Source organism: Pseudorasbora parva, chromosome 21, assembly GCF_024679245.1.
Source record: "Pseudorasbora parva isolate DD20220531a chromosome 21, ASM2467924v1, whole genome shotgun sequence".
NCBI lineage: Eukaryota > Metazoa > Chordata > Actinopteri > Cypriniformes > Gobionidae > Pseudorasbora > Pseudorasbora parva.
In genome coordinates, this window is record NC_090192.1 from 16269007 (window position 1) to 16282573 (window position 13567).

The 13567-nt window shown below is 36.2% G+C and overlaps 1 protein-coding gene across 3 annotated transcripts in view; it reads right to left on the bottom strand.

Moving 5' to 3' along the window:
- Positions 1–13567, bottom strand: part of med1 (mediator complex subunit 1) — a 131168-nt gene that overhangs the window by 77519 nt on the left and 40082 nt on the right. For 2 of the 3 annotated variants that reach the window (XM_067429949.1, XM_067429950.1), the window contains one exon: positions 1996–2050. The exons of the other annotated variant lie outside the window; for it this stretch is intronic. In XM_067429949.1, the coding sequence (XP_067286050.1) occupies positions 1996–2050 (55 nt within the window). The remainder of the gene's footprint in view (positions 1–1995; positions 2051–13567) is intronic. 3 annotated transcript variants of the gene reach the window in all.

Here is a 13567-nt window from a genome sequence, read left to right on the forward strand (position 1 = left end):
GGTGATGACCCATACCAAGTTTCGTAACAATCCGTTCATGCGTTCATAAAATACAGCATTTTAGCACATAATTCAAAATGTCCGACAGCCAAAAAGGCCAACCTAGTGACATTGGATATCAGGCAACTCAACATGACACCCCATATCTACCGAGGCCAATTTTAGGATTTTTGGACAAACGGTTCAGAAGTTTTTTGCCAAAATAGCCCTTTTTTGTATCTCCAGACCAGTAGGGTGCACTGCGCCGAAACACTGCATGTTGCCTCAGGTCATGCTTGTGATGACATGTACCAAGATTGGTTTGAATACGATGAAGCAATGCAGAGATATAGCCTTTAGTGTGTTTTTGCATCCTCTACGTAAATTTTTTTCGCACATTTATCGTAAACGATTTGAAGAATCAACATGAATTCCATAACTTTTTGTCACCATGGTCTGAAGATGATCTGGTTAAATATTTGTGCAAATCAGACGAACCGTCTAGGGCGAGTTCGAAAAAGTAGTTTTTTTTTTTTTTATTAAAAATGGCGGGTATTTTTTTATGATCATCCGGGTTTCTTTGTAAAACTCTTTTCAACATACTACGATTTGGGACATACTAATTCTATTTTCGAGTACTATTTAGTATGTATAGTATGCAAATTGGGACGCAGGGTGGATGTTTTCCCCTTTTCAAACCAATCTTTGTATACCCTAGAAATGGTTGTGCGTGAAAATCTCAGTAACTGAGCAGATAGTAAAATACACAGACCTTGCCATGCTCAAAATTTCCTAAATCACCTTTCTTTCCCATTCTGATATTCAGTTTGGAGTTCAAGGGATTGTCTTTACCAAGACCACACCCCTAAATGTATTGAAGCAACTGCCATGTGATTGGTTGATTAGATAATTACATTAATAAAAAAATGAACTGGTGTTCCAAATAATTTCTCTAGGTGAGTGTACAAGTTTGTGCCGGGTTTTTGACCTTCTTTGACGGAAGTAATGATATTGGGAATACTAGATGAGATTTGTCAAGGTCAAAGGCTGCCACAAGCCACGAGGTTTAACATGGATTTGTATGTGTATGTTGTTTTTTTTTTTACTCTCATAGTGGCTCTCGTAGAAAACACCCCAATGACATGCATTTTACGAGCAACGGTTGTAGTTAAAAATCTTCATTTGTGTTCCACTGAAGAATCAATCACCTACATATTGGAAGCCCTGGACGTAAGCAGATAAACATAAAATTTCCCTTAAAATTCTGTAAATAGTTGATTTAGTTTTTCAGGATTGCATTATAATTAACTGTTTATTGCAGATTTATTTGAATGGAAAAACTACTCTTTAAAATTACAAATGTTCTGAAATAAATGGCATTTTTGAAAGGACGCCTAGCTTTTTTTTTGTTTTTTGTTTTTTTTACATAAGAGCAGAAGCTACACTTCTGAGAATATCAACCTCAAATTTGAATCAAAACATGATCAGACAATCAATTTTATATTTATGTTATTTTCAGGGCTTTTTTTTTTCATAAGTGAAAAAAAAGAGCCACTTACACGTATATTTCCCCTTGCTTTACTCTTTTCCTATACTACTTTGAGTTTGCATGACTCTTGGGTAACACAATTCCAAGTGTCTAGTTTAAAATAAGCTTGGCCTCTGGTTTAAGAGCTCCAGACATTTTAACTATGAGTACTTTTGGCATTGTAAATGTGTATATACAAAAAATATATAATATAATACATATATATATATAATATAATACATATATATATATATATACATATATATATATATATATATATATATATATATATATATATAAAATATATATATATAAAATATATATATATAAAATATATAAAATATATATATATAAAATATATAATATATATAAAATATATATATAATATATATAAAATATATAATATATATAATATATATATATAAAATATATAATATATAATATATATAAAATATATATATAGGGAGGGGAAAAAAAGTATATCTCACATGTTCTGCCGAGCAATGGATTCCAGACGATCCGTCATTGATGGCAAAGAAGATACTGATGATGATGATGATGATGGATGCAGAAGAAACAGAGAAACAGGAGATTAAAAAAAAAAATCAAAATTATATAAAAAACTGAATAATATACATTTAAAACATTTTATAGTGACAAAAAAGGTAACCTTTTTAAAAATTCTAAATCAGAAGATAACATTTTTATTACTTTTTTTTTACCAAAACTATTATTAAAGCTAAAATAAACACTGCCTATACAAACACTCTACTCATGTACTGCTCATGCAAAACAGAAGAGTGTACTCAAATACTGTGCCAATATTACATTTCTAAGTAGTAGTAATACTTGTTAGTATACTTGTAGTAGTAAACTTGACGTTACCCTCGTTCACCTATTTGCTCCCTGCTACGCTCTGCTCATGTCACATGCTCTGATAATATTAGCTTTAATTACTAGTTACTAGATTAACTACTGACCTTGTTTTTATTTTAAGTCTAGTATTGAAGGACAAAGATGGTTAAAATCATTCAACTGATCTGGGGCCTAATTTATAAAACTTTGTGTAGGATTTGCGTCAGAAGTGGCATACGGATGAAACTTAGGACATGCATATGCACAGAAACATTTGGAATTATAAAACCGTGTGCACGCATCCTACGCAGTTTACCCTTAATAAAATCACAATAAATCCTAAATGTAGCGCAGCTTTTGCGGCTTCATGTCATGCCCATAGTTGCCCATAAATAGTCCATAAAGCACCCACAAGTTGTATTCGATTCATATTATAAATATAAAAAATATATAAATATTCATTGATTGCGAAATCATGGCGAACAGAGAGGAAATTAAAAAACCTTAACTTCTCTCAATGTGAAGTAGAAGTTCGATGGCGAAGCAGAAAAGAGGAGAACAATTTTGTACTATGAAAGCGACATTCCCCAGTCGATAATTAATCCATCCATCCATCCATCCATCCATCCATCCATCCATCCATCTACCTACAGGTCCTTCTCAAAAAAATTAGCATATTGTGATAGTTCATTATTTTCCATAATGTAATGATAAAAATTAAACTTTCATATATTTTAGATTCATTGCACACCAACTGAAATATTTCAGGTCTTTTATTGTTTTAATACTGATGATTTTGGCATACAGCTCATGAAAACCCAAAATTCCTGTCTCAAAAAATTAGCATATCATGAAAAGGTTCTCTAAACGAGCTATTAACTTAATCATCGGAATCAACTAATTAACTCTAAACACCTGCAAAAGATTCCTGAGGCTTTTAAAAACTCTCAGCCTGGTTCATTACTCAAAACCGCAATCAAGGGTCTGCCGACCCGACCGTGTCCAGAAGGCCATCACTGACACCCTAAAGCGAGCGGGTAAGACATAGAAAGAAATTTCTGAACAAATAGGCTGTTCCCAGAGTGCTGTATCAAGGCACCTCAGTGGGAAGTCTGTGGGAAGGAAAAAGTTTGGCAAAAAATGCTGCACAACGAGGTGACCGGACCCTGAGGAAGATTGAGGAGAAGGACTGATTCCAGACCTTGGGGGACCTGCGGAAGCAGTGGACTAAATCTGGAGTAGAAACACCCAGAGCCACCATGCACAGGCGTCTGCAGGAAATGGGCTACAGGTGCCACATTCCCCAGGTCAAGCCACTTTTGGGCTACAGAGAAGCAGCACTGGACTGTTGCTCAGTGGTCCAAAGTACTTTTTTCGGATGAAAGCAAATTTTGCATGTCATTCGGAAATCAAGGTGCCAGAGTCTGGAGAAAGACTGGGGAGAAGGAAATGCCAAAATGCCTGAAGTCCAGTGTCAAGTACACACAGTCAGTGATGGTCTGGGGTGCCATATCAGCTGCTGGTGTTGGTCCACTGTGGACTTATATCAAGGGCAGGGTCAATGCAGCTAGCTATCAGGAGATTTTGGAGCACTTCAAGCTTCCATCTCCTGAAAAGCTTTATGGAGATGAAGATTTCGTTTATCAGCACGACCTGGCACCTCCTCAGTGCCAAAACCACTGGTAAATGGTTACTGACCATGGTATTACTGTGCTCAATTGGCCTGCCAACTCTCCTGACCTGAACCCCATAGAGAATCTGTGGGATATTGTGAAGAGAAAGTTGAGAGACGCAAGACCCAACACTCTGGATGAGCTTAAGGCTGCTATCGAAGCATCCTGGGCCTCCATAACACCTCAGCAGTGCCACAGGCTGATTGCCTCCATGCCACGCCGCATTGAAGCAGTCATTTCTGCAAAAGGATTCCCGACCAAGTATCGAGTGCATAACTGAACATAATTATTTGAAGGTTGACTTTTTTTGTATTAAAAACACTTTTCTTTTATTGGTCGGATGAAATATGCTATTTTTTTTAGATTTTGGGGGTTTTCATGAGCTGTATGCCAAAATCATCAGTATTAAAACAAAAAAAAGACCTGAAATATTTCAGTTGAGTATATTTCATCTAAAATATATGAAAGTTAAATGTTTATCATTACATTATGGAAAATAATGAACTTTATCACAACATGCTATTTTTTTGAGAAGGACCTGTATATATCTCCCTAATTATCTATCTATCTGTTTATCTAATTGCATCTATATCTGCTCCACCAGACTGAAGAATATCAGTTATGTACATTATTTCATTCTGTTTACCATATTATTTATGAGGATGCATAACATGCTAATATTATTGCAGAACATATTTCACTTTTCATGTGTTAATTTGCATTACTGTTGTAATTTGTCTGATTTTGTTTGTTTTACACTGCAGATTGATCGGTTTGTGTAGGTTGTTAATTGTAAGACTTGCTTTGTGAAGTCTTCATGTTATTTATGAGAGGCAGTATTGCCATTTATTTTACACAACGGTCTACATTTTCACACTTTCACGCGTTTCTTTCATCTGCCGATGGTGTCGCCATTTCCCATTTCACCTATTGTTGTGCATACGCCTGGGTCAGAGCTTGCATGAAGGACCCAGGGCCGGCGTTTGCTATAGGCGAGCTAGGCGGTTGCCTAGGGTGACAATTGTGCTAGGGGCGCAAGTGCGCTCTAGTGCCGCCCATTACTTCCCATTAAGCATAGAATCGGAACAAACGAAATGCAACAATGTTCATTAAACATGATCATCATAGGGCGCCCCCTCAGCCACACGTTTAATTACTTATCAACCTGATTATTAGATTGAATTGATGGTGATTATTGATTATTAGTTCAGGCGTCTAAACCCCACGGATGCACAGGGACGGAAAAAGAGAAAAAAAGAAAGGAAGAAAATCGAAAGAAAGCCCATTATAGAGGTAAGTCTTCTTATCTCAGCTGTCAAACTAAATAAAATTACTTAGTATCAATCTTATCAACTAATATTTATTTTATAAATATTATTAATATTGTCACTAAGCTATCACTTGCTGGTTTTCTACATAATTACTATATGTATTGCAAACATAACTTCACTGACAATAATCTACAATAACCTACATGGATGTCATTTAAATATCAAAAGTCCAGTTCGTTATGAATATGGATAACGTATGCATGTTATTTATGAAAAGTACAAACGCTCTCTACGTGGGCGTCGGAAGGAAATAAATACGGCCTCTCGTTTTTTATACGACCAATGTTTCTGATTGGTGCTGCGATTCTGACGGATTAGAAATGGGCTTGAATGGGCTCTTTGCCAGAGTACTTGCAGAGCAAATCTAAATTTGCCGGAAGTTGTCTGGGTTTTCCCAGGCTGAGAGTTAGATAAGCACCACTTGTCTTGTTTTTTTTTTTTGTTTTTTTTCTTCTACAGTTAATGGACCTAATCCAAGAGTAAAAACCAAGTTCAGTGTATGACCATAACTATGCATAGAACCTGACATGTAGTACTACATTTAAATAGTGAGTAATATTTAAAACTTAAAATCAACCACATAATCATTTGCCCTATTAACATGAAAATTGAAATTCCCAACGATAATCATCTTATCATAGTTTAAAAATAACTCAAAAATCATTTCAAATTAATTCTTAAAACAAGTATTAAAATTAGGGAGATGATGTATCACAAAGTATTGGTTATTTCCTAGCATCTTAAATCAGGGTATCTGCACATTTCACCAAGTCAAATTTAAGACCTTTTTAAGACCATTATGAATTGAATAATGGTATTAGGAAACTTGCACTTATACATGGCTCAATCCCACCAGTGGCCTGTTGCACAGTTGCTGGTTTCATTTGTTACCCAGGTAAGTTCATGATTAGTTTGAGCAAACTCTGGTTTCTAGAACTCAAGCTCAAGAAGGTGAATTGGTTTTTAGCAGTGCACATCACCATGGTAACTTACACTACACGGCTAACCTGCTCTGAAGCAGGTTTTAATCTAGGTTAGAGATCGCAAACCCAAACTGGACCAATCACCTGCAAGTAAAGATGCAATAAAGCCACACCCCCTGTATCTCTTGTTCAAAATTAAAGCAGTTTATAATGAAAAAAATTTATTTATTATATTTACTATTTATTTATTATATTTATATTATATAAATTAAAATCACTTTGCCTTTATATAAAATGTTAATATAAATATTATATTAATTGATAAGTAGCCAAATAGTAATATAAATATAACAGCAGTGTTTATTCCATCCAATTAACACATTTAATTCCATAATAATTGACCACTGAATCTTCAGAAGAGAAGTGAATCAAACGTACACTGTGATTGGCTGTATGCCGCAAGTGTCACACTTTCAAGTGCATGCGCTTTCATGCGCTAACTCTGGATTAATAATAATAATTTGTTACATTTATATATAGCTTTTCTAGCAACTCAAAACGCTTTATATAGAAGGGGGAATCTCCTCAACCACCACTAACATGCAGCATCCACCTGGATGATGCGACGGCAGCCATATTGTGCCAGAACACCCACCACACACCAGCTGATTGGTGGAGAGGAGACAGTGATTAAGCCAATCATTATATGGGGATTATTTTTAGGGGTCATGATGGACAGGAGCCAATGGGCAAATTTGGCCAGGATGCCAAAATACTGGCCGATACTCTTTATCGGAGGACATCCTGGGATTTTTAACGACCACAGAGAGTTGGGATCTCGGTTTAACGTCTCATCTGAAAGACAGTGCTCTTTGACAGTATAGTGTCCCCATCACTATACTGGGGTGTTAGGACCCACACAGACCAGCTGGCTTCACTAACACCTCTACCAGCAGGTACTGACCAGGCTCAGCCCTGTTTAGCTTCAATGGGAAACCAGTCTTGGGCTATATGGTGATATGGCTGCATTAAACCCGTGTTGACAGAGAAAGTTTTTACCAAGCTTTGAGAAATGGTTGAACTTGATCTTAAGCAGGTTGGTTTTATCAAATCTAAACGTACTCTGAAACTCAAGAGTTTGTTCAGCTTCATGCAACAGGCCTCAGGATTTCACTATATATACACGTTAGATTTATTTATTTATTCATCAAAAGTATTTGTATTTTATTTTGTGGTGGTCACTTTCATAAATTTGCAAAATGTATGATTTTTTTCATAATTAGGATGCCACTTTAAAGCTACACTGTGTGATATTTTCCCCCATCTAGCGGTGAAAAGGTATATGACCATCCAGTGAATTATAGTTTCTGTTCCTCTCAATTCTGATTTCGTTTTGACTCCTACGGTGGCCGATTTAGTACAATATTAGCATGGCAATCCCCCTCTTCACATTCGACACTGTGCCATCAAGTGTTAAAACGCGAAAGGTGAAGCTTGAATTTATGGCTATGTCCCTTTTTGGCTAATGTACTTTCAAGATGGAGGGACAACATGGCGACCAGCAATCAATCCCCTCACCCGTATGTATTTTCAATGGCATATTATAAACTTACGAGAAAACTTTTTTACTTGAAAGAAGTAAATATACATTAATGAGCACATAATGTATATTTACTTTAATGATACATTAATATACATAAATGAGCACATATTTTTGAAAGAACTAAGTGTTTTTAGCTAAGAATAAACTAAAAAAGTTACAGTGTAGCTTTAAGCACATTATGTTAGATGCACAATAGTCACACATGGCAATACAAAATAAAAAAAAATGGTTGGAAATATGACAAATCTTAAAAGTAAACCACAGAAATATGTTCTTTAATATAAGTAAAACGTTTTAAAGTAATTAAGTAGACTAATCAAGCAAATGGTCAGTAATAAAACATACTTATATATATTTTATACATATACACATATAAACAAATGACAATAGGACAAAAAATACAACAAAAAGATACATGTACAAACAGTGCTCTAAGTGTAAGTGCTGTTTTCCATGTTTGATGTTTTTTGTATTGTTGTTTTTGTAACATCAACACACAGACAAGAGTGGTAAAAGCTATATTAGTTTGCTTTCCCTTTGAGAACTTAATGATCCGGGCGGACACACGTCCCAAACTTTTTTACTCAAGTCAGGTTATGGACATATGCATAATAATGTGTGTAGGCCTATTTGATCGTTCAAGAGTAATGAGCCGAGAAACAGACACATTTGGTATACTCGCACGAGCGCTGACAGGCAGTAAACACACGCAGTCTGACATCAGAGTTTGTGGTTTACATCACTTTTATTAACTATTTTTAGTGTTATATTTGGTCATTATATAAGATGGTGAGAAAGATTCGCGATCGCAGAACTGGAAGAACTGTCAGCTGAAGAATAAAATCCATTTTATGCGTCTATGGGGGCACAATCAGAAAGAGACTTGTGCCAAAAACACGAAAGCTGATAATATAAGGCCTCATTTGTAGTTTTAATACAGCGAACAATAGTTGGACTAACAAAAGAAAGAACAAAAACACCCTGGAATAAAAACAAATATGCTGCGGGAGCATTTCAATGAGCATTAGAGGTAGTGTTACATGGATGTAGGAAATTTAGACCTGCTTAACATTATTTAAGACCTAGAACTCAATGCTTCCACGAATTTAAGAAAAATTTACATTTCTTGACTTAGTAAAATAAATATAATTTGGAGGACAATTCATGGAATTGGGTAAGTTCTTCACTCTTTATCCAAGTTTCTGTCAAAAAAAAAAGAAATTATGTCTCTTGATTTAAAATAAATGTTTTACTCGTTACTACATCACAACAAGACATTTTAGCAGTGATCACTGGCAAAATATCAATAGAAAACTACTAGCCTACTATAGCTCAACAATCCTCACATCACAGGGAAATATCACAAAATCATATTCCCATTAGAGTTAAAGAGAATTTCTGACTATCATTGACGAATATCATTAACTCCGACGTGAAGAACCATGGTACTGATATTCTTGTTTCGAAAACACTGAAGGCACTTGCTTCATCACATCAACAACTTGAGCTCCAGGAAAGCAGCACAAGTGGGGTTTACCATGGGTTTTTGTAACTTGTCTTTAAATCTTAACTCTTCTCATTTACTCTACAGTCGTTGATTAACGAAGTAGAATTTAAAAGTGGCATTGATAAATGCAAACATCTACTCTCAGAACAATTGTCGTTGTGGCAGAGATTTCCTCCAATTTTTCCAGCACCGTTGAAACATCCAAGAAACCTTAACCGATGGAGCAAGAGTAAAATAAATCTGAGTCAACCTCCGGCTCCGGCTCACTGTGGTGATTCTGCATTGAACTTAATCCGCTGATTGAGCTCACCACCTTTAGTGGTGGTCTCAACCAGACTTTAGTGTGTTTTTTTTTGTTTGTTTGTTTTTTTCCTATTAGATTTGACTGCCTTTTCAACAACTTAGAAGTTGGAACAACTAAAAAAAATCAATTTCTTATCTCAAGATATTCTGATGCAGTGAGTCCTGTACAGTCAGCATTCACCATGGGTGGATTACTAAATTGGTGATTACTAAATATTGCGTTCTCTGACATATTACGTTCAGCAGGGTCTTATTTTGCTCTTGATGGAAAGTATACAAAAATCCAGAAACAGTTCAACAACAATCCAGAATGAAACCAGCAATCCAGTAATAATCCAAAGTGAAAATGTGATCTGTCAGTGTCTGCTAACAGGTAATAGGTAATATATCATGTCATGTCATATTGTCAATGCACAGCTGTACAAGTTATTTCTTTAATTTAATGCAATGCCATCACATGTGTTGTCTCTTCAATGCATGCTGAGGTTAGTACATGTATGCATATGTAATGCAAAGAAACTGAGCATCTCAGTATCTCACGTGTTATCGGAGAAGATTATTTATTTTATAAATAATACTATCCACAGCAGAAAACATTATTGCTTCTACCCATTGCAATGCAGGAGACAATCTCATAAAAAAAGCATATAAAAGAGCATATTTTGTGTTAGCTTTTCAATTTCAAGCAGAAAAAGTTACATGTGTAGCATGTGTTAACTCTACTATGCACAGCTAGAAAACATTATTTCTTGCATGCATGGACTATGTACAATGAAAAAGAGTACATCTTAAGTTATATCTCTTAACTCAGGGTACATGCAGGAATCATGAAGTTAATTTCAATACCGTTTTAAGACTTTTTAAAGATCTTCTCAAAATATTTTAAGACCTCATCACACTTCACACTTCAAGTTCTAATCGGCAACAAATCGGCTGAGCGGGGGGGGGAGGGGTGTTGGGGGCGTGCACCTGAGACCCGTAGTGACAACTTGTTTGACAGTTGTCAGACTCGCAAAGATGGATAGTGACTGGAGTGAGGACAGTAGTTTTGCAACAGAGCAGTCATCTAAAGTAGAGGACTTTTATCCACCACCTTCACCTGAAGTGGAGGAGTGCGAAATGTCTGTAGACACAGAGTTTGTTGGCTCAAACTGCTTTAACTCCCGATGCCGACGATGCTTTCATTCATTCATTCATGCTAGCGAAGCAGCAGCGCAAGAGAGATTGAGATCACTAACTAATCTATGAACACTGAACAGTCATATACTTATTGGTCCTGCGCTTTTTAGTGGCATTCAGTATAAGTTCAAACCTAATAGCCTATTACAACAGATTTCCTCATACTAAATACTCCTCATGCATTAAATAAAAGTTAGACTACGGATTTGTTGTTCATTACCACGGCAACCATTTGCGTGTCAGGGTTTGTCTGAAAGCGTCTGAGGTATGAAAATTATCTGTAGACAAGACATGACGGGCAGCAAAAATATCAGAAGAAAAGCTTTACAACTGCATTATGTATCTGTATTTTCTACTTCATTTAACATGAGCGCTCATACTGGACTGAAGCCGTTCTCATCAAGTGATCACCGAAAACATTTCTCAGGGCGTCGTGAGCTCGTGCCAGGGGCATGGATAGTGAGCCGTTGGAAGTACATCCTACGTCACGAAGTACCACAACGTCAAATAGGAAAATTCAACTGCAGTAGCCACCGTTCAACCTTAAGAGGGCAGCACTAAGACGTTTTTACACCATATATTATAGAATTAAAACACTTCACACCCAAATGTCAAAATATTTACTCTAATCAATACACAGCATTAATAAAGCCCCAGTCTTGAAGATCATTAAAAAAAGTTGGTTTAGGGTTTAGTTACCCTTTAACTTTTTTCAAAATCTACCACGCAATGTTTTTACCAGCCACTTTTTTGTTTTTAACCGACAATGTGTAACTGCATGTGAAAATTAATACTACAAGCACTACAATACTTAAGCAGTTTATTGAATCTCAAGTCTCAATGAAATACTGACATTTTCTCTCTCTCTCTCTTATAAACACACAAAACATGAACTGATATTACATTTCATTAAATAAGTAGGGCTCTGTGCGCTCTTTACCTGGATGTGGCATTTGGATAATTCGTGGTCTTTTATGGCTTCCAGTTTTATGGTTTTTAGTCCCAACAATGAAACTATTCGTTTTGGCATCTTCTGAGGCGTGTTGATGACATACAGAGCAGAACATTGTCAGTAGGGAATGGGAAGCACTGAAATCAAAATTCTTGGCCGAAGCCAATAAAGAAGAAACCAAGGCCGAAAACCGAAAGAAATTATGACAATTCTAAGTACCATTGCATTTATGGCTAATGCTATGACTGTGTAATTTTACTAAAAATCAAGGCATTGCGATTGCATAAATTAATATAGCTGCAAGCAGCAATTGCGGGGCCAAGCCCAAGATGCAGCTGTAGCGCAATACAGAGCCAGAAGGGAAAAAATGGCAGAAATAGAATGTACTTGAGTAACAGATCACTTCAGAAAGTATAGTTAGGATGAACTAAAAATAAACTGAAGATCAGATGAACAAAATTAACAAAAACGCACTTATTTCTAATCCAAGAGGAAGAAAGATAAGTACAACGCTTACTCTGATAATAAAGGAATCAAAATAACAAATTGCACAAAATTTTATAAAATTGCCCTCCACGGGATTCGAACCCTGTAGCTCTGGGTCCAAAGTCTGTCGCTCATCTTGTTGCACCACTGGGGAGGCACTCTTTTACAAACCTGCCGAAGTTCCTTAGATCAACTGATAATCAACACAAAAATAAGATTTTGCATTTAAATGCACTGCACTCTATATTTATCAGCTTCAGATGAGATCATTCTCAATGCCTGGATCAGATGCAACTTCTGCATCACGTCCTGCCACAGTAACTCTTGCGGTCTGGGCATGTGTCACACTGAGTAGAGAACCCACGACGCGATGCATCGGGTTCGTTGGCATAACACATTGAGCTAATAGCTCAGGCACGTTCAACAGGCTGCAGAGGAGAGGTTTCAATGTGAGAGTGAGGAGAAAAAATCATAAGTTAGCATTTTAACTAGATTAGCATGCTAAGCTAGTGTAGCTTATGATTAGCTGACGAGCCACATTAAAAAGAATGGCAACTGGATAGCATGCTAAGCTAACTAGAATAAAGACAAAAACACAGGCAAGGTCAACTTCAGAGACAGATTTCTCAGGAACGGTAGCGAATATCAAAAATCTGTTCAGTCATTTCTGTGCGGCTCAGTCATTTGGACAATATTGGACAGATTTTGAAGGAGGAGTAGCAAAAAAACTGTTTTTCACTTGTTTCAATATGGCGGACAGTCACGTTTGGAAAATGACAAATGCGACATCGTCGGAATCTGCATAAGCCAGAGAACAAAATGACAAATTATACAGAATTTAGATAATGCTTTCAAAAGTTAAAATCATTTTCACAAAAAAACTTATATCTCTGGAACACTAGGTGGCGCTGTTTTTAAACGTTTCAGGTACGTTTAGGACAATGTCGGTCATGCATACCAAATTTTGTGCAAATATGTCAAATATTATAAAAGATATCACATTTTATGACAAAATTCAAAATGGCGATCACGTGGTTAATTCGATCCTAACATATCTGGTATCCCCGGATTCGGAATCCATAGACACTAATATTATGATTTTCTGACAAACCCTTTAGAAGATATGGGCAAAAATAGCCATTTTTCATATCTCATGACCCCTAAGTGGCGCTGTTCCCAACTTTGGCATGGACCCTCAAGTCATGAGTCTGATGAAGCGTACCAATTTTCATTTCGATTGGTCAAAGT